The sequence below is a fragment of the Entelurus aequoreus genome, linkage group LG05 (genome assembly GCF_033978785.1).
Source record: "Entelurus aequoreus isolate RoL-2023_Sb linkage group LG05, RoL_Eaeq_v1.1, whole genome shotgun sequence".
Classification (NCBI taxonomy): Eukaryota; Metazoa; Chordata; class Actinopteri; order Syngnathiformes; family Syngnathidae; genus Entelurus; species Entelurus aequoreus.
The window spans coordinates 15,684,587-15,707,704 of NC_084735.1; the positions used below are offsets into that span (position 1 = coordinate 15,684,587).

Consider the following 23,118-nt stretch of genomic DNA (forward strand, 5'->3'; position numbering starts at 1 on the left):
TTTCTCATAGTCGTCAAAAGACAGTTTGTCGTCGTTGTCGTGGTCCTGTGCGTGCAGATGTTGTTAGCTCATACTTGCTGTGTTGTGTTGTGTTGTGTTGTGTTGTGTTGCTTCCCTCTCACCATCCTCTTGAGTGTGATCTCCACCAGGTCTTTGATCCCGTCAAAGGGGTCCTCCTCTCCATGCAGTCGCAGGCAGTTCCTGGTCATCAGCAGCATCTCCTCTCTGGAGATGTGTTCGTCGCCGCTCAGGTCGTACACACGGAAGCAGTCTGCGAGAAAAGGTGCCGTTAGCCCGGCAGCTAATTCGCTGCTAATTCTTTTTCAAACTCACATTTGATTTTCTCATCCAAGGACCCTCGGAGGAACACGCACAGGCCCTCCACCCACTCTTTGACGTTGACAAAGCCGTCATTGTCTTTGTCAAATGACCTGAAGACTGGAAAACATAGTCCTCACATCAATAATGCACCAAAACAACAACTTTGGACGGTTTAAATCACGGTCTCAAAAGTGCAACTCTATTACTTGCATTAAAACCTCTAAAGGCCTAGTGGCCACATGCGTGGACAGCATCTTTTAGCTCTTATTTCCAAACTTGTGTACACTACTGAATTGGGGTCTTATGGCCGCTTATGTGGACACGTATACTGCCATCTGGTGGTGTCAGAAGAGTATAACATACAATGGAATTTGGAAAAAAAAAGTGTGAAAATAAGAATTAGCATGTCACTAAACATGAAGTACACGTTTGTGTACTTATGGACTAAGTACATCATATCAAAAGATGATTCTTAGTTTGTATTCTAATTAGGGTCCAATAAGCCCAAATAGCAAAGAGAAATAAAAAAAAGCATGTAAACAAACAGCTTGGGCCTTAAAGGTTTTAAGGCAGGGGTGCCAGAAACTTTTTCCACTGACAAATCAAAGGATGCGGCTGCCATTTTGATAGCGTTCGCCTTCAAAACCAGTACAATATATATATTTTTTCAAAAAAAAAAAAAGGGCCCCTAAAAGGCGCACCCCATGGTTTACAGAAGAAATTAGAGCTCAGAAATTATCATGTAGAAAACTGGAACGCAAATGGCGCGCGACTAAACTTGAGGTTTTCCATCAAGCATGGAGTGATAGTTTAATAACTTATAAACGCATGCTTACCTTAGCTAAAACTAAATACTACTCAAATCTCATCCGCCTCAACAAAAACGATCCTAAATTTCTGTTTAGTACAGTAGCATCGCTAACCCAACAAGGGACTCCTCCCAGTAGCTCCACCCACTCGGCAGATGATTTTATGAATTTCTTTAATAAGAAAATTGAACTCATTAGAAAGGAGATTAAAGACAACGCATCCCAGCTACAACTGGGCTCTATTAACACAAATACGACTGTATATACGACGGACACTGCCCTCCAAAATAGTCTCTCTATTTTTGATGAAATAACATTGGAGGAATTATTACAGCGTGTAAGTGGGATAAAACAAACAACATGTTTACTTGACCCACTTCCTGGGAAACTTATCAAGGAACTGTTTGTATTATTAGGTCCATCAGTGTTAAATATTATAAACTTATCACTTTCCTCCGGCACTGTTCCCCTAGCATTCAAAAAAGCGGTTATTCATCCTCTGCTCAAAAGACCTAACCTCGATCCTGACCTCATGGTAAACTACCGACCGGTCTCCCACCTTCCGTTTATTTCCAAAATTCTCGAAAAAACTGTTGCACAGCAGCTAAATGAACACTTAGTGACTAACAATCTCTGTGAACCTTTTCAATCCGGTTTCAGGGCAAATCACTCTACGGAGACAGCCCTCGCAAAAATGACTAATGATCTATTGCTAACGATGGATTCTGATGCGTCATCTATGTTGCTGCTTCTTGATCTTAGCGCCGCTTTCGATACCGTCGATCATAATATTTTATTAGAGCGTATCAAAACACGTATTGGTATGTCAGACTTAGCCTTGTCTTGGTTTAACTCTTATCTTACTGACAGGATGCAGTGCGTCTCCCATAACAATGTGACCTCGGACTATGTCAAGGTAACGTGCGGAGTTCCCCAGGGTTCGGTTCTTGGCCCTGCACTCTTTAGTATTTACATGCTGCCGCTGGGTGACATCATACGCAAGTACGGTGTTAGCTTTCACTGTTATGCTGATGACACTCAACTCTACATGCCCCTAAAGCTGACCAACACGCCGGACTGTAGTCAGCTGGAGGCGTGTCTTAATGAAATTAAACAATGGATGTCCGCTAACTTTTTGCAACTCAACGCTAAGAAAACGGAAATGCTGATTATCGGTCCTGCTAGACACCAACATCTATTTAATAATACCACCTTAACATTTGACAACCAAACAATTAAACAAGGAGACTCGGTAAAGAATCTGGGTATTATCTTCGACCCAACTCTCTCGTTTGAGTCACACATTAAGAGTGTTACTAAAACGGCCTTCTTTCATCTCCGTAATATCGCTAAAATTCGTTCCATCTTGTCCACTAGCGACGCTGAGATCATTATTCATGCGTTCGTTACGTCTCGTCTCGATTACTGTAACGTATTATTTTCGGGCCTCCCTATGTCTAGCATTAAAAGATTACAGTTGGTACAAAATGCGGCTGCAAGGCTTTTGACAAAAACAAGAAAGTTTGATCATATTACGCCTATACTGGCTCAGTTGCACTGGCTTCCTGTGCACTTAAGATGCGACTTTAAGGTTTTACTACTTACGTATAAAATATTACACGGTTTAGCTCCAGCCTATCTCGCCGATTGTATTGTACCATATGTCCCGACAAGAAATCTGCGTACAAAGAACTCCGGCTTATTAGTGATTCCCAGAGCCAAAAAAAAGTCTGCGGGCTATAGAGCGTTTTCTATTCGGGCTCCAGTACTCTGGAATGCCCTCCCGGTAACAGTTAGAGATGCTACCTCAGTAGAAGCATTTAAGTCCCATCTTAAAACTCATTTGTATAATCTAGCCTTTAAATAGACCCCCCCTTTTTTAGACCAGTTGATCTGCCGTTTCTTTTCTTCTCTCCTCTTCTCCCCTGTCCCTTGCGAGGGGGAGTTGCATAGGTCCGGTGGCCATGGATGAAGTGCTGGCTGTCCAGAGCCGGGACCCCGGGTGGACCACTAGCCTGTGCATCGGTTGGGGACATCTCTGCGCTGCTGACCCGTCTCCGCTCGGGATGGTTTCCTGTTGGCCCCGCTGTGGACTGGACTCCCGCTGATGTGTTGGATCCACTGTGGACTGGACTTTCACAATGTTATGTCAGACCCACTCGACATCCGTTGCTTTCGGTCTCCCCTAGAGGGGGGGGGTTACCCACATATGCGGTCCTCTCCAAGGTTTCTCATAGTCATTCACCGACGTCCCACTGGGGTGAGTTTTTCCTTGCCCGTATGTGGGCTCTGTACCGAGGATGTCGTTGTGGCTTGTACAGCCCTTTGAGACACTTGTGATTTAGGGCTATATAAATAAACATTGATTGAAAGAACAAGAAAATAAATGCAATTTCGGTATGCATTTTGCTTGAGTGATGGCCAGATAGCGTCAAGTAACAAAGTATAACAGCAAAAGTAGCTATAAAAAAAATATATAAAAAAAGCTAGCATGCTAACAGTACGATGCCAACATGCTAACAATAGCATGCTTACAGTTAACAGTGAAATACTAAAATATAAACAAACTGAGTATACCTAATAAATTATCTAAAAAATCTAGCATACTAACAGTACTATGCCAACATGCTAATAGCATAATTACAGTTAACATTAGTGAAATACTAAAATATATATACATACATATATATATACATACATATATATATATATATATATATATATATATATATATATATATATATATATATATATATATATATATATATTCATATACTGTATATACATACATACATATACATACATATATATATACACATATATACATTTATATATATATATACATATGCATATATATACACATATATACATATATATATACACATATATACATATATACATATATATATACACATATATACATATATATATACACATATACATATATATATATACATACATACATATATATATATACATACACATATATATATGAATATACATATATATATATATATATATATATATACATACATATATACATATACATATGTATACATATATATACATATACATATACTGTATATTATACATATAGATATACATATAGATATACATATATACATATATATATACATATAGATATACATATATACATATATATATACACATATATATACATACTGTGTATATATATACACATATATATATACATATATATATACACACATACATATATACAGTACATATATATATAGATGTATGTGTATATATATATAGATATATATATATATATATATATATATATATATATATATATATATATATATATATATATATATATATATATATATATACTGTATACACACACACACACATATATATATATGTATATATATACACACACATACATAAATACATACTTTATGTACAAACCCCGTTTCCATATGAGTTGGGAAATTGTGTTAGATGTAAATATAAATGGAATACAATGATTTGCAAATCATTTTCAACCGATATTCAGTTGAATATGCTACAAAGACAACATATTTGATGTTCAAACTGATAAACTTTTTTTTTTGTGCAAATAATCATTAACTTTAGAATTTGATGCCAGCAACACGTGACAAAGAAGTTGGGAAAGGTGGCAATAAATACTGATAAAGTTGAGGAATGCTCATCAAACACTTATTTGGAACATCCCACAGGTGAACAGGCAAATTGGGAACAGGTGGGTGCCATGATTGGGTATAAAAGTAGATTCCATGAAATGCTCAGTCATTCACAAACAAGGATGGGGCGAGGGTCACCACTTTGTCAACAAATGCGTGAGCAAATTGTTGAACAGCTTAAGAAAAACCTTTCTCGACCAGCTATTGCAAGGAATTTAGGGATTTCACCATCTACGCTCCGTAATATCATAAAAGGGTACAGAGAATCTGGAGAAATCACTGCTCGTAAGCAGCTAAGCCCGTGACCTTCCATCCCTCAGGCTGTACTGCATCAACAAGCGACATCAGTGTGTAAAGGATATCACCACATGGGCTCAGGAACACTTCAGAAACCCACTGTCAGTAACTACAGTTGGTCGCTACATCTGTAAGTGCAAGTTAAAACTCTTCTATGCAAGGCGAAAACCGTTTATCAACAACACCCAGAAACGCCGTCGGCTTCGCTGGGCCTGAGCTCATCTAAGATGGACTGATACAAAGTGGAAAAGTGTTCTGTGGTCTGACGAGTCCACATTTCAAATTGTTTTTGGAAACTGTGGACGTCGTGTCCTACGGACCAAAGAGGAAAAGAACCATCCGGATTGTTATAGGCGCAAAGTGTGAAAGCCAGCATGTGTGATGGTATGGGGGTGTATTAGTGCCCAAGACATGGGTAACTTACACATCTGTGAAGGCGCCATTAATGCTGAAAGGTACATACAGCTTTTGGAGCAACATATGTTGTCATCCAAGCAACGTTACCATGGACGCCCCTGCTTATTTCAGCAAGACAATGCCAAGCCACGTGTTAGTTTACCGTGGCTTCATAGTAAAAGAGTGCGGGTACTAGACTGGCCTGCCTGTAGTCCAGACCTGTCTCCCATTGAAAATGTGTGGCTCATTATGAAGCTTAAAATAGCACAAGGGAGACCCCCGGACTGTTGAACAACTTAAGCTGTACATCAAGCAAGAATGGGAAAGAATTCCACCTGAGAAGCTTCAAAAATGTGTCTCCTCAGTTCCCAAACCTTTACTGAGTGTTGTTAAAAGGAAAGGCCATGTAACACCGTGTTAAAAATGTCCCTGTGCCAACTTTTTTGCAATGTGTTGCTGCCATGAAATTCTAAGTTAATTATTTGCACAAAAAAAAAAGTTTATGAGTTTGAACATCAAATATGTTGTCTTTGTAGTGCATTCAATTGAATATGGGTTGAAAAGGATTTGCAAATCATTGTATTCCGTTTATATTTACATCTAACACAATTTCCCAACTCATATGGAAATGGGTTTTGTATATACATATGTACAATAATGTACACATGTATACATAAATATACATGTGTATTTATGTAGACATAAATATATATATGTATAAAAACATATATGTATATATACATATATATGTTGTATACATACACATATACACATGGCCAATGCATTCACATGTTATTTGAATAAAGTGCAAGGAACACTAGCTTCAACTAACAAGAGGAAACATTTTCTGTTCACATTTATAACATTTTCATTAAAAGTACAGTGTACAACATTTCAACAGTACATTTACCTGCTAAATAAAGTTCTCCGACCCGGCCGTACAGTATCTGTTCTCCACCCTGGCATCACTGATGAAGGTCAGCATGCCAGCTGTGCGAAAGCAAGTATGCTCCCTCATCATGTCCTTACTTCCATAACCTCCTTCATCCACTTCTTTTTTTTTCATTCTCATCAAATAACTTATTTTGTTCCGGAGGTCGGTGCGTCGCCGCAACTTGTCTTTTGTGGCTTAAACTTGTGTTATATATATACACATACATGTAACATTTATATACACATCCGTACAGTATATACACATATACATACACATGTATACTGTATATACATATACATACACACATACAGATACATACACACATATAGATACATACATATAGTTAAAGTTAAAGTAGCAATGATTGTCACACACACACTAGTTGTGGTGAAATTTGTCCTCTGCATTTGACCCATCCCCTTGTTCACCCCCTGGGAGGTGAGGGGAGTAGTGGGCAGCAGCGGTGCCGCGCCCGGGAATAATTTTTGGTGATTTAACCCTTGATGCTTAGTGCCAAGCAGGGCACATATACATATGCAAATACACATATACTGTACATATACATCAATACACAATATGTACATATACACATACATACATATATATATATATATATATATATATATATATATATATATATATATATATATACATATACACATATATACACATGAATTTAACATACATACACATGCATACTGTATATACATATACACATATACAGATACATACATACATATACATATATATATACACATATATATATACACATATAAACATATGTATATACATATACAGTACATATACACATATACTGTACATATATACATATACATTGATTGATTGAAACTCGTATTAGTAGATTGCACAGTACAGTACATATTCCGTACAATTGACCACTAAATGGTAACACCCCAATAAGTTTTTCAACTTGTTTGAGTCGGGGTCCACGTTAATCAATTCATGGTACAATTCATCAATACACATGTGTACATATACATACATTCGTACACATATATACACAGATATACACACACACATATATACAGATACATACATATATACATACATATACAGTACATACATATGTATACATACATCTATATATATATACACACACCAATAGACATTTACATTTTATTTATTTTACCTTTTATTTGCTTCGTTTACCTTTTATACGTGTTCTTTCTTTTATTATTTACTTTTTTTTACTTTCTATATTCCCTGTTTTACCTTTTATTTTCTTCCCAATTACCTTCTTGTACCTTTTTTTTTCTACTTATACCATCTATTGAACTTTTTTTTAAATCTTCTATTCATCTTTTTACCTTTTACTTATTTTACCTTTTTTATTCCTTGTTTTACTTTTATTTACCTTTTCAACCTTATATTTACCTTCTTTGACATCTTTTACCTTGTATATTCCTTTTTTACCTTTTATTTACCTACTATATTCATTTTTTTCATGGTAAAATGGTAAATGGTTTATACTTGTATAGCGCGTTTCTACCTTCAAGGTACTCAAAGCCCTTTGACACTATTTCCACATTCACACACCGATGGCGGGAGCTGCCATGCAAGGCGCTAACCAGCACCCATCAGGAGCAAGGGTGAAGTGTCTTGCTCAAGGACACAACGGACATGACGAGGTTGGTAGAAGGCGGGGATCGAACCAGGAACCCTCAGGTTGCTGGCACGGCCACTCTCCCAATCAACCCCTTATTTTATCTTCAATTGTACCTTCTTTGACCGTCTTTTACCTTCTAAATTCCTTGTTTTGTCTTTATTTACTTTATTTTAGCTTTTGTTTAACGTCTCATACCTTTTAGTTCCTTTATATTTACCTTATTCGACATTTTCAACCAATCAATCAATCAAAGTTTATTTATATAGCCCTAAATCACAAGTGTCTCAAAGGGCTGCAAAAGCCACGACGACATCCTCGGTTCAGAGCCCACAAAAGTGAAAATGTTTGAACACCCCTACTTTAGACAAATCCAAGTTAATACTGCCATGCTTACATTTTGGATAGCTATTTTCGAGAATCTTTTATTTCTCCATTTTATTTAGAAATGTATGCATTCTTGCTTGTCCTTTTTTTTAGTATTCAATTTAATAAGTATTGTATTTGTAGGTCTTCTCAGTTGCTTTGCAATAATTTGCCCTTAGTATTGTGAAGATGGGATTGGGTTGGAGTTGGAGTCTATTTTCTTTGATTAGACGAATTAACATTCTGTGATTTTTGCAAATACATTTAAAAAATATGTTTTTTAGGTCAACACGAGTTGTGCGTCAGCAGCCAAGAGGATCTTTTGTAACCTGTTAGTTGTTTTGAAAAGGTTTTATTATAATTTATACACCAAATAATTGTATTACGAGAATCATGTTGAATTGAGATTCAAGTCTGAATTGAATCGTCACCCCAGGAATCAGAATCAAATCAATCGTGAGGTGCCCATAGACCCCCACTTCTAATTTTGAAGTTTCCTTTGTTTTGAACAGGAAGTCCCTGTGAGTATGTGAGTAGTTATGTCGAGTTGTTTTACGCTGCTTAGCAATAACAATGAAGTTAACGATACCACAACTCATGTTGACATAAACAGACCCATTATTAATAGAATCAAAACCTCTTGCTCTCAAATCTCATGTCGAAAGAAGTGGTCGATCCTGCATGATGGTTGAATTCAGCGGGCACTTTTTAGTGACAAGAACACGGTGGATAGGGACTTGAGTAAGCGACCTAACCAGGTTTTACTCTCGTAGTTTTTTGTTAAAATGTGCTCTTGACAAACTTAAAAGTGGGGCTGATTGCTTACCAGAGCTTAGTGTACTCTGTGTCCATCATGGCTGGACATTCAGAGAGGATCTTTGTGATGCCTGTAGCACAGATCTTTTTCTCAATTGTTCCAGGCACCTTTTGAACCTCCGGAATAAGGATTTTCTCCAAGACCATACCAAACATCTTAGGCTGGATGCTGTCCAGATTTTACTTTACATTTACCTTTTTACCTTCTATTGAACTTATACCTTTTATGTACCTTGTATTCACCTTATTTTACATTTCATTTACCTTCTATTTAACTTATTTTATTTTATTTACTGTAAATGTACGTTTTATTTACCTTCTTTTACCTTGTATTACTTGTACCTTCTATATACCTTCTTTTACCTTTTATTACTTGTACCTTCTATATACCTTCTTTTACCTTTTATTTATCTTTTTTGACCTTTTACTTCTTTTACCTTCTATATTCCTTCTTACGCCTTTTATGTACACTACCGTTCAAAAGTTTGGGGTCACCCAAACAATTTTGTGGAATAGCCTTCATTTCTAAGAACAAGAATAGACTGTCGAGTTTCAGATGAAAGTTCTCTTTTTCTGGCCATTTTGAGCGTTTAATTGACCCCACAAATGTGATGCTCCAGAAACTCAATCTGCTCAAAGGAAGGTCAGTTTTGTAGCTTCTGTAACGAGCTAAACTGTTTTCAGATGTGTGAACATGATTGCACAAGGGTTTTCTAATCATCAATTAGCCCTCTGAGCCAATGAGCAAACACATTGTACCATTAGAACACTGGAGTGATAGTTTCTGGAAATGGGCCTCTATACACTTATGTAGATATTGCACCAAAAACCAGACATTTGCAGCTGGGAATAGTCATTTACCACATTAGCAATGTATAGAGTGTATTTCTTTAAAGTTAAGACTAGTTTAAAGTTATCTTCATTGAAAAGTACAGTGCTTTTCCTTCAAAAATAAGGACATTTCAATGTGACCCCAAACTTTTGAACGGTAGTGTACATTCTAATGACCTTCGTTTATTTACTACCTTTACCTTCCATTTAAAGGCCTACTGAAATGAATTTTTTTTATTTAAACGGGGATAGCAGATCTATTCCATGTGTCATACTTGATCATTTCGCGATATTGCCATATTTTTGCTGAAAGGATTTAGTATAAAACAACGACGATAAAGATCGCAACTTTTGGTATCTGACAAAAAAAAGACTTGCCCCTACCGGAAGTAGCGTGACGTAGTCAATTGAACATTTCCGCAAAGTTCCCTATTGTTTACAGTGATGGCGGCCAGAAGTGAGAGCGATTCGGACCGAGAAAGCGACGATTTCCCCATTAATTTGAGCGAGGATGAAAGATTTATGGATGAGGAAAATGCAAGTGAAGGACTAGTGGGGAGTTGAAGCTATTCAGATAGGGAAGAGGCTGTGAGAGGCGGGTGGGACCTGATATTCAGCTGGGAATGACTACAACAGTAAATAAACCCAAGACATATATATACTCTATTAGCCACAACACAACCAGGCTTATATTTAATATGCCACAAATTAATCCCGCATAAAAACACCTAGGTGTTTGTTATGCTAGCTCCTAGCTACTAGCTCGAGCTAGTTATAGCTCGAGCGGGTTATATGGACGGGATCCTGTATATATAATCCGCCAATACAATTCAAACACCTGCACAACACACACACTCAGCCCAAACAACCGTTCACCTAACCCAAGGTTCATAAAGCTTATATATTTAATCAAAGTTACGTACATGACACGCACGTACTGGCAAGCAATCAAATGTTTGGAAGCGCGCGGGTGGGACCTGATATTCAGCTGGGAATGACTACAACAGTAAATAAACACAAGACATATATATACTCTATTAGCCACAACACAACCAGGCTTATATTTAATATGCCACAAATTAATCCTGCATAACAAACACCTAGGTGTTTGTTATGCTAGCTCCTAGCTCCCGTCCATATAACCCGCCAATACAATTCAAACACCTGCACAACACACACAATCACTCAGCCCAAAGGACTGTTCACCTAACCCAAGGTTCATACAGCTTATATATTTACCCAAAGTTACGTACGTGACACGCACGTACGGGCAAGCGATAAAATGTTTGGAAGCGCAGCTGCGTACTCACGGTACCACGTCTGTGTATCCAAATCAAAGTAATCCTGGTAAGAGTCTGTGTTGTCCCAGTTCAATACAGGCGTCTGTGTATCCAAGTCAAAGTCCTCCTGGTAAGAGTCTCTGTTGTCCGAGTTCTTCGATCTTGACTGCATCTTTCGGGAATGTAAACAATGAAACACCGGCTGTGTTGTGTTGCTGACTTCCCTCGCAAAATACTCCGCTTCGCACCGACAACTTTCTTCTTTGCTTGCTCAGCTTCTTTCTCCATAATGCAATGAACAAATTGCAACAGATTCGCCGACACAGATGTCCAGAATACTGTGGAATTTTGCGATGAAAACTGACGACTTTAAGCTGGCCGCGGTGCTGGACTAAAATGTCCTGTCTAACTCGTGACGTCACATCCGCGGCGTCATCATACCAAGACGTTTTCAGCAGATATTTCGCGGGAAATTTAAAATTGCACTTTAGTAAACTAACCCAGCCGTATTGGCATGTGTTGCAATGTTAAAATTTCATCATTGATATATAAACTATCAGACTGCGTGGTCGGTAGTAGTGGCTTTCAGTAGGCCTTTAACTTCCAATTACTTGTGTTCACCTACTTTTAACTTCAATTCACTTCTCTTACCTTCCATTTACCTTTTTCTTTCTTTGACCTTCCATTCAACTTGTTTGACCCTCTTTTAAGCGGTAGAGATTTCACAAATGAGGAGGAGTTACACTCAACAAGCGATTAATCAAAGCAAGAGAATTCAATTCAAAGTGGAATTATTGGATGAGTCAAATTGAAAGGAGAAGGGTAAACAATGTCATACAAATGCCAATAGTTACAGATAAGACTGTAATAAATACACGGTTAAACGAGCCAAACAATTAAAAAGGTAAGCAGTGGAAAAATCAAATAAGTTGACACAAAATACTATCGGCACCCGTTCCACGTAGACCTCACGTACCTCTCTCCATGATGGTGTCGTTGATGAGTCCAAAGTCGTTCTTCAGAATGTCTTTGAACTTTCTTTCGTCCAAGTTGTCGCTTTTCCCGGCGCTGTTGGGCTGGCCCAGCAAGGAGTGGAACTCCCTAATGAGGCACTCCACCTCCGTTTTGTTGACTTGACAGACAGGACAGGTTAGGTTAGCGCGCAGCAGTAGCCAGCAGCCGGCGAACACAGCAGGATACTCACAGTGGTCCACATTTTTGGAGATGGTCTTGGCGAGGTTCTGGATCAACCTCTTGGACATGTCTACAGGGGGCGACCTGGATGGGCCAGAGAGGCAGAGGGGAAGCGGAGTGGACGTGACGTGGCTTTAGCAAGCACCTGGCCAACAAGTCAAACAAACACACCACTTTTACCAAGACTAGCTTTCCAAAAAACACTTCACAAAAGTACACATGGGGAAACCAGGGACATCATTTATTACTTATCCAATTCTTCCTAAAGTTAAAGAAATACAATTTTAAATTATTGATAACCTTCTAATGACTAATCTTATATCATTTGTCGTACTTAAAAGACAATTTCTTAAGGTGAAACCTAAATTCTCACATTGTATTCATGATTTTTAATTATAATTTTGTTGGACACTGTATATTTTGCATTTGACTTTTGCCAACTTATTTTTTTGTAACATTAAATTATGCTAACAATGTATTTGAATACAAACGTGTGAGCAAAATTTGTGTTTAAAAATTCAGTCTGCAAAAAATATTGTGTTTAAAAATTGGTGTAAAAAATTCAGTGTAAAAATTCAGCTGAAAAAAAAATTCTGTGTAAAGGAAAATTAATTGTATAAAAATTGAGCGTAAAAAATTTTCAGTGTAAAAAACTTCAGTGTAAAATAAAAGAATTGTGTTTAAAAAGTCAGCATAAAAATCAATGTATAAAAAAATCTGTGTAAAAAAACTTCAGTGTATAATAATGTTTTTAAACATCAAATTATGCTGACAAATTCATGGAATCAAAATGTGTGGGCAAAATGTGTGTTAAAAAATTCAGTGTGCAAAAATATTGGGTGTAAAAATTAGTGTAAAAAATTTAGCTGAAAAAAAAAATTCAGTGTAAAAAAAATGAATTGTATAAAGTCAGTGTATACAAATTCAGTGTAAAAAAAACTCCAGTGTATAAAAAAATTGTGTATAAAAAGTCAGCATAAAAATCAATGTATAAAAAATCTGTGTAAAAAAAATTCAATGTGTAAAAAATATTTTTTAAACATCAAATTATGCTGACAAATCCATTGACTCAAAATGTGTGGGAAAAATGTGTGTTTAAAAATTCAGTCTGCAAAAAATATTGTGTGTAAAAATTGGTGTAAAAAATTAAATGTGTAAAAATTCAGCGTAAAAAATGTTCAGTGTAAAAACCTTCAGTGTATTAAATAAATAGTGTATAAAAAGTCAGCATAAAAATCAATGTATATAAAAATCGGTAGAAAAAAACTTCAGTGTATAAAAATGTTTTTAAACATCAGATTATGCTGACAAATTCATGGAATAAAAATGTGTGAGCAAAATTTGTGTTAAAAAATTCAGTGTGCAAAAATATTGTGTGTAAAAATTAAGTGTCAAAAATTCAGCTGAAAAAAAAATTCAGTGTAAAAAAAATTTATTGTATAAAGTCAGTGTATAAAAATTCAGCGTAAAAAAAATTCAGTGTAAAAAACTTCAGTGTATAAAAAAATAGTGTATAAAAAGTCAGCATAAAAATCAATGTATAAAAAATCTGTGTAAAAAAAATTCAGTGTGTAAAAAACATTTTTTAAACTTCAAATTATGCTGACAAATTCATTGAATCAAAATGTGGTAGCAAAATGTGTGTTTAAAAATTCAGTCTGCAAAAAATATTGTTTTTAAAAATTGGTGTAAAAAATTAAATGTGTAAAAATTCAGTTTAAAAAAATGTATTGTATAAAAAGTCAGTGTATAAAAATTCAGCGTAAAAAATGTTCAGTGTAAAAAAACTTCAGTGTATTAAAAAAATAGTGTATAAAGTCAGCATAAGAATCAATGTATAAAAAATCTGTGTAAAAAAAATTCAGTGTGAAAAAAATATTTTTCAAACATCAAATTATGCTGACAAATTAATTGAATCAAAATGTGCCAGCAAAATTTGTTAAAAAATCAGTGTGCAAAAATATTGTGTGTAAAATTAGTGTAAAAAATTCTGTGTGTAAAAATTCAGTTGGAAAAAAAAATTCAGTATTAAAAAATGTGTTGTACAAACCCCGTTTCCATATGAGTTGGGAAATTGTGTTGGATGTAAATATAAACGGAATACAATGATTTGCAAATCCTTTTCAACCCATATTCAGTTGAATATGCTACAAAGACAACATATTTGATGTTCAAACTCATAAACATTTTTTTTTGTGCAAATAATCATTAACTTTAGAATTTGATGCCAGAAACACGTGACAAAAAAGTTGGGAAAGGTGGCAATAAATACTGATAAAGTTGAGGAATGCTCATCAAACACTTATTTGGAACATCCCACAGGTGAACAGGCAAATTGGGAACAGGTGGGTGCCATGATTGGGTATAAAAGTAGATTCCATGAAATGCTCAGTCATTCACAAACAAGGATGGGGCGAGGGTCACCACTTTGTCAACAAATGCGTGAGCAAATTGTTGAACAGTTTAAGAAAAACCTTTCTCAAGCAGCTATTGCAAGGAATTTAGGGATTTCACCATCTACGCTCCGTAATATCGTCAAAGGGTTCAGAGAATCTGGAGAAATCACTGCACGTAAGCAGCTAAGCCCGTGACCTTCCATCCCTTAGGTTGTACTGCATCAACAAGCGACATCAGTGTGTAAAGGATATCACCACATGGGCTCAGGAACACTTCAGAAACCCACTGTCAGTAACTACAGTTGGTCGCTACATCTGTAAGTGCAAGTTAAAACTCCTATGCAAGGCGAAAACCGTTTATCAACAACACCCAGAAACGCCGTCGGCTTCGCTGGGCCTGAGCTCATCGAAGATGGACTGATACAAAGTGGAAAAGTGATCTGTGGTCTGACGAGTCCAAATTTCAAATTGTTTTTGGAAACAGTGGACGTTGTGTCCTCCGGACCAAAGAGGAAAAGAACCATCCGGATTGTTCTAGGCGCAAAGTGTAAAAGCCAGCATGTGTGATGGTATGGGGGTGTATTAGTGCCCAAGACATGGGTAACTTACACATCTGTGAAGGCACCATTAATGCTGAAAGGTACATACAGGTTTTGGAGCAACATATGTTGCCATCCAAGCAACGTTACCATGGACGCCCCTGCTTATTTCAGCAAGACAATGCCAAGCCACGTGTTACATCAACGTGGCTTCATGGTAAAAGAGTGCGGGTACTAGACTGGCCTGCCTGTAGTCCAGACCTGTCTCCCATTAAAAATGTGTGGCGCATTATGAAGCCTAAAATAGCACAAGGGAGACCCCCGGACTGTTGAACAACTTAAGCTGTACATCAAGCAAGAATGGTAAAGAATTCCACCTGAGAAGCTTCAAAAATGTGTCTCCTCAGTTCCCAAACCTTTACTGAGTGTTGTTAAAAGGAAAGGCCATGTAACACAGTGGTGAACATGCCATTTCCCAACTACTTTGCCACGTGTTGCAGCCATGAAATTCTAAGTTAATTATTATTTGCAAAAAAAAAATAAAGTTTATGAGTTTGAACATCAAATATGTTGTCTTTGTATTGAATTGAATATGGCTTGAAAAGGATTTGCAAATCATTGTATTCCGTTTATATTTACATCTAACACAATTTCCCAACTCATATGGAAACGGGGTTTGTATAAAGTCAGTGTATAAAAATTCAGCGTAAAAAATGTCAGTGTAAAAAAACTTCAGTGTATAAATATTCAGTTTGTAAAAAATATTTTTAAACATCAAATTACGATGAAAAAATGTGTGAGCAAAATTTGTGTTTAAAAATTCAGTGTGTAAAAATTCAGCTGAAAAAAAAAATTCAGTGTAAAAAAAACCAATTGTATAAAGAGTCAGAGTAAAAAACTTCAGTGTATAAAAAAATTGTGAATAAAAAGTCAATCAATGTATAAAAAAATCTGTGTAAAAAAAACTTGTGTACAAAAATTCAGTGTGTAAAAAATATTTTTAAACATGAAATTATACTGAAAAATTCATAGAATCAAAGGGTGTGAGTAAAATTTGTGTTTAAAAATTCAGTGTCTAAAAAAAAGTGTATAAAAAGTCAGAGTAAAAACAAGTCAGCGTAAAATAAAATCAATGCATAAAAAGTCTGTGTAAAGAAAATTCAGTGTATAACAATTCAGTGTTACATTCAATTATGCTGACAAATGTGTCGGCAAAATTTGTGTTTAAAAATTCAGTGCACAAAAAAAAAAATCTATGTATAAAATTCAGTGTACAAAAAAATTTAGTGTATAAAAAATTCAGTTGCGTCAGTCTTAATTTACCCGAAGTGAGTCTTGCGATTTGAAGCAACAAATATTTATGCACTGAATTTAAAAACACTGTATTCTAACAAACTCATTTTTTAAACACAAATGTTAACTTAATCAATGAAATTGTCAGCATAATTTGGGAAAATAATAAACAGTTACAAAATAAGTTTTGGTAGTACAGACGCAAATAAACCTCCATACATTGTGAATATATATTATTTGTATGTTCAATTCAAATAAATGAGGAATAAAAATCCACGATACCTGACTGAGTACCGTCATCGTTCCGCCTTTACACCCACCGGGTCCACACCTGCCCATCAACTGGCTGCCTTGTTACCATGGTAACCAAGGTGGGGGCGGTGTGAGCACCGGAAGAAGCTGGCCCCGCCTCTTCTCGCTGTAAAATATTCGGATGTATTAAACTTGATGTGAAAACAAAAGTGCTAAAATTATTTTAGCACTATTGTGTCTCAGAGCTTACCGGAGGGGGAAACCGGGAGTGCGGCCGCGTCTCGTCGCGCCGTCCCGACAGGGCTTTGGTGACGTCATCGCCACGTCTGTTGCGTCGTGCGAGTGAGCTTTAGTTCACACAAATCTGGCGGGAGTTTGGAGTCCATCCGTGTCGCCGCCCGGTGCCTTGTTGACGGAAGTCGTGCCGCCCGGGAACGTCCGCTCTGGCGCATGCGCGTTACGGCAACCCTCATCAGGTAGACCATACGTTCGGACATCGGAAGTCCAATACAGTTCGATATCACTCCGTGTGTGTCTTGTACAAACATTAAGTTAAATTACATTATTTGAAAACAACAACAATATGGGTGGGCGGAGCTACTCAACTATCGATAGTGTTGATACTAAGGGCATCGGTATTGATTCGATACCATGATCTTTCATTTCTCATCTGATGAGGATTTTTTAACTGCATTTTTTTGGGGGGGATTTGTTATAATTAGGGATGTCCGATAATGGCTTTTTGCCGATATCCGATATTGTCCAACTCTTTAATTACCGATACCGATATCAACCGATACCGATATATACAGTCGTGGAATTAACACATTATTATGCCTAATTTGGACAACTAGGTATGGTTGAAAAAATAAAATAAAATAAGATAAATAAATTAAAAACATTTTCTTGAATAAAAAAGAAAGTAAAACAATATAAAAACAGTTACATAGAAACTAGTAATTAATGAAAATGAGTAAAATTAACTGTTAAAGGTTAGTACTAGGGATGTCCGGTAATGGCTTTTTGACGATATTCCGATATTGTCCAACTCTTTAATTACCGATACCGATGTCAAGCTATACCGATATCAAGCTATACCGATATATACAGTCGTGGAATTAACACATTATTATGCCTAATTTGGACAACTAGGTATGGTTGAAGAAATAATAAAATAAGATAAGATAAATACATTAAAAACATTTTCTTGAATAAAAAAGAAAGTAAAACAATATAAAACAGTTACATAGAAACTAGTAATTAATGAAAATGAGTAAAATTAACTGGTAAAGGTTAGTACTAGGGATGTCCGATAATGGCTTTTTGCCGATATCCGATATTGTCCAACTCTTTAATTACCGATATCAACCGATATACAGTCGTGGAATTAACACATTATTATGCCTAATTTGGACAACCAGGTATGGTGAAGATAAGGTCCTTTAAAAAATAAAAAATAAAAAAAAATAAAAAATAAGATAAATAAATAAAAAACATTTTCTTGAATAAAAAAGAAAGTAAAACAATATAAAAACAGTTACATAGAAACTAGTACTTAATGAAAATGAGTAAAATTAACTGTTAAAGGTTAGTACTATTAGTGGACCAGCAGCACGCACAATCATGTGTGCTTACGGACTGTATCCCTTGCAGACTGTATTGATATATATTGATATATAATGTAATTTATTTATTTATATATGCACCTTATTGCTTTTTTTATCCTGCACTACCATGAGCTTATGTAACGAAATTCCGTTCTTATCTGTGCTGTAAAGTTCAAATTTGAATGACAATAAAAAGGAAGTCTAAGTCTAAGGAACTAGAATATTAATAACAGAAAGAAATAATACCTGGGATTTATATAGCGCTTTTCTAAGTACCGAAAGTCGCTTTACATGTTAAAAACCCATCATTCATTCACACCTGGTGGTGGTAAGCTACTTTCGTAGCCACAGCTGCCCTGGGGTAGACTGACGGAAGCGTGGCTGCCAATTTGCGCCTACGGCCCCTCCGACCACCACCTATCATTCATTCATCATTCATTCACCGGTGTGAGTGGCACCGGGGGCAAGGGTGAAGTGTCCTGCCCAAGGACACAACGGCATGGTAAGAGGCGGGGAGCGAACCTGCAACCCTCAGGTTTCTGACACGGGCGCTCTACCCACTATGCCATGCCGCCCCAAACAACCCTTTTGTGTGAATGAGTGTAAATGGGGGAGGGAGTTTTTTTGGGTTGGTGCACTAATTGTAAGTTTATCGTGTTTTTTATGTTGATTTAATAAAAACAACAAAAAAAACGATACAGATAATTTAAAAAACGATACCGATAATTTCCGATATTACATTTTAAAGCATTTATCGGCTGATAATATCGGATATCTCTAGTTATAATCATATATTTAGGTATTTATTTGCGTTAATTATCATTTTAACCATACAAATGACTGCTAAATAAACTACAAATATCAACACGACAGTAGCAGTGGTACTATTCAGTATCGTGGCCACTGATTGGCTCAGCCCAAAGCAGCATATTGGATTAAACGACTATGTTTTGTTACATTTATTAAGAATATATTTAAGACAATTGTTTAAGTTCAATTGAGGGAATCGACAGTGAGGTGCACTTCCTCTTTTGGACAGCAGGGGGGAGCATTGTTTAAGTTAGCAGTCAAGCTAGTTCAGTGACAATTCTTATGCGAAACAAAGCATCAACCGTATGGATTGTTGAGTAGCAATAATTATATTTGAGTAGTGGCGTGTCATTTGTCGACTGATATCATTTAATGGCCAAAATAGTCATGCTTTTTTTTTTCCCAATGAAGTAAACATTAGCATAGTAAGCTAGCTTTGTTAGCTTGCTCATCCTATATATTTTGTGGTTTTCTATCCATTTAAGTACATGACACGACACAATACATGTGTCGACATGGATTTATGCTTGTGTGTGTGATTAAAGGGGCTGTTTGCAACATTTCTACAGCTGTCTAAAGGGTGCTAACTTACCAATGTCCTTCACGCAGTATATATGCCGCCCGGCTTCCAGAACGTAATGACGTCACTACGTACGTATGTAACGTGCACGCGCATGCGCTTTGAGTGTTGTTGGCTAATAATGATTTGGCTAGTTAGCGTTAGCAGTCATTGAAGGTATATTCTATCATAACAAAAAACATGACTGCAAATTTTGGGTTGCTTCTCTCGGACTGCGTTGACGAGACACCAATTTAAAGAAACTTAGTGATTGTGAAAAATATCGGGCTTGAAAGTGACGTGGAAACGCAATGCATCATGGGTCGAAATAGCATCTTTAGGATTCTGTCTTTAAGTTGCGTTTTTTTTTTTTTTTTTACTTTACCAAGTTGCTAATATGTCGTGAACACGCGGCATCAATAACGGCCACAATGGCTGTCATTGTGATTGATTCGAAATTATTCTCTGCATTTGACCCATCACCCTTGATCACCCCCTGGGAGGTGAGGGGAGCAATGGGCGGCAGCGGTGGCCGCGCCCGGGAATCATTTTTGGTGATTTAACCCCCAATTCCAACCCTTGATGCTGAGTGCCAAGCAGGGAGGTAATGGCTCCCATTTTTATAGTCTTTGGTATGACCCGGCAAAAGCGACAAACCTCCATTATAGCGCCATTACCTGGCACATGTTGGTGTGTTCACGGTATAGTCAGACTAATACGTTTGAATCAAAGCATGTTTTATGTTGTTTATTTGTTAGCTGTTGCCAGTTAAGCGTTTTCTTAAAGGCCTACTGAAAGCCACTACTACCGACCACGCAGTCTGATAGTATATATATCAATGATGAAATCTTAACATTGCAACACATGCCAATAAAGTGCAATTTTAAATTTCCCGCCACATTTCCGGTTAAAAACATTTTATTATGCTGACGTATGCGTGTGACGTCACGAGGGCAAGGGAAGTATTCGGAGCCCGTAGAAAAAGCTTTGTTTTCATTTCATAATTCCACAGTATTTTGGACATCTGTGTTGGTGAATCTTTTGCAATTTGTTTAATGAACAATGGAGACTGCAAAGAAGAAAGTTGTAGGTGGGATCGGTGTATTAGCGGCTGGCTGCAGCAACACAACAGGGACTACTTACTTGGATAGCAGACGCCTAGCCGATGCTAGCCGCCAAACCCACGGATGATCGGGTGAAGTCCTTCGTCGCGCCGTCGATCGCTGGAACGCAGGTGAGCACGGGTGTTGATGAGGGCTGGCTGGCGTAGGTGGAGCACTAATGTTTTTATCATAGCTCTGTGAGGTACGGTTGCTAAGTTAGCCTTAGCGTCGTTAGCAACAGCATTGTTAAGCTTTACCAGGCTGAGAATTACTAACCGTGTAGTTACATGTACATGGTTTAATAGTATTGTTGATCTTCTGTCTATCCTTCCAGTCAGGAATTTATTTATTTTGTTTCTATCTGCATTTGAGAACGATGCTATCACGTTAGCTCAGTAGCTAAGTGTGTCGCCGATGTATTGTCGTGGAGATAAGTCACTGTGAATGTCCGTTTCGCGTGCTCGACTCTCATTTTCAAGAGGATATAGTATCCGAGGTGGTTTAAAATACAAATCCGTGATCCACAATAGAAAAAGGAGAGAGTGTGGAATCCAATGAGCCAGCTTGTACCTAAGTTACAGTCAGAGCGAAACAAGATACGTCCTGGACTGCCTCTAGTTCTTCACTCTAACGTTCCTCATCCACGAATCTTTCATCCTCGCTCAAATTAATGGGGTAATCGTCGCTTTGTCGCTCCGAATATCTCTCGCTCCATTGTAAACAAAGGAAAATTGTGAGGAATATTACCTCCTGTGACGTCACGCTACTTCCGGTACAGGCAAGGCTTTTTTTTATCAGCGAGCAAAAGTTGCGAACTTTATCGTCGATTTTCTCTACTAAATCCTTTCAGCAAAAATATGGCAATATCGCGAAATGATCAAGTATGACACATAGAATGGATCTGCTATTCCCGTTTAAATAAAAACAATTCATTTCAGTAGGCCTTTAAGCCAGCTGCGGCGCATCTACGAACAACGTGCAGTAAAAAGCACGTTGTCCGTTTACTTTTTTTCCCTCATGGGTAAGTACAAAAAGGACGAGTGTTTTTTTCCACAGTGATCAAAGTATTTAAAAGTAATAATGGGCTCGGTTTTTTTTCCGGGTAACCCTGCTTATGAAACGAGGCCCTCACCCATCTCGGACACAGAAGAGATGAAAGCCGTAGATTTGAACAAAAGTCAATGTTAAAAAAAAGTCAATTCTTTGCCGGTATTAAAACCGACTCAGTTGATGAAATGTAGTTTGGCGGCACTTTTACTCAAATCTCTCGTCCATTGGATGTGCTTGTACAGTAGCTAGTTTGAGTCGAATCCACCATTTTGGAATAGGGTGCAGTTTTCTCTGTATGATCCATTTTAATCCGGTTTGCTTCTCGTTTTCACATTGTAAACAAATACTGTACACGACAAGTGTGTCTACCTAGCCCCCACAACGCATTGCCCTAAAGAGCATTGTAAAACAATTGTGAGCTGTTAAACCACTAATGCTAACATAAAATAGCCCAATGTTTTTCAACCACTGATAATCTCCGGGGAGATTATCTAATTTCACCTATTTGGGTAAAAAATATTCTTTGCAAACTAGTAATTATAGTCTGCAAATGATGTGTTGTTGTTGAGTGTCGGCAGAGTAACCGTGTAATACTCTTCCATATCAGTAGGTGGCAGCAGGTAGCTAATTACTTTGTAGATTTCGGAAACAGCGGGAGGCAGGGTGCAGGTAAAAAAGGTGTCTAATGCTTAAACCAAAAATAAACCAAAGGTGAGCGCCCCTAAGAAAAGTCATTGAAGCTTAGGGAAGGCTACGCAGAACGAAACTAAAACTGAACTGGCTGCAAAGTAAACAAAAACAGAATGCTGGACGACAGCAAAGACTTACTGTGGAGCAAAGACGGCGTCCACAAAGTACATCCGAACATGACATGACAATCAACAATGTCCCCATAAAGAAGGATAACAACAACTGAAATATTCTTGATTGCTAAAACAAAGTAGATGCGGGAAATATCGCTCAAAGGAAG

At 37.1% G+C, this 23,118-nt stretch overlaps 1 protein-coding gene across 4 annotated transcripts in view; it reads right to left on the reverse strand.

Annotated features, from left to right (window-relative positions):
* Window positions 1–20,882, reverse strand: part of pex1 (peroxisomal biogenesis factor 1) — a 78,301-nt gene extending 57,419 nt beyond the window's left edge. For 2 of the 4 annotated variants that reach the window (XM_062047213.1, XM_062047211.1), the window contains exons 1-7: window positions 20,029–20,882; window positions 17,270–17,554; window positions 17,050–17,185; window positions 12,550–12,684; window positions 12,322–12,477; window positions 334–438; window positions 123–271 (exon numbers count right to left, since the gene is read on the reverse strand). In XM_062047213.1, the coding sequence (XP_061903197.1) occupies window positions 123–271; window positions 334–438; window positions 12,322–12,477; window positions 12,550–12,607 (468 nt within the window). In that variant the 5' untranslated portion in view covers window positions 12,608–12,684; window positions 17,050–17,185; window positions 17,270–17,554; window positions 20,029–20,882. Of the gene's footprint in view, window positions 1–122; window positions 272–333; window positions 439–3,181; window positions 3,202–12,321; window positions 12,478–12,549; window positions 12,685–17,049; window positions 17,186–17,269; window positions 17,555–20,028 lie in introns of those variants that run through there. The other 2 variants (XM_062047212.1, XM_062047216.1) reach the window with 2 other exon arrangements.
* Window positions 20,883–23,118: the final 2,236 nt, after the last annotated feature.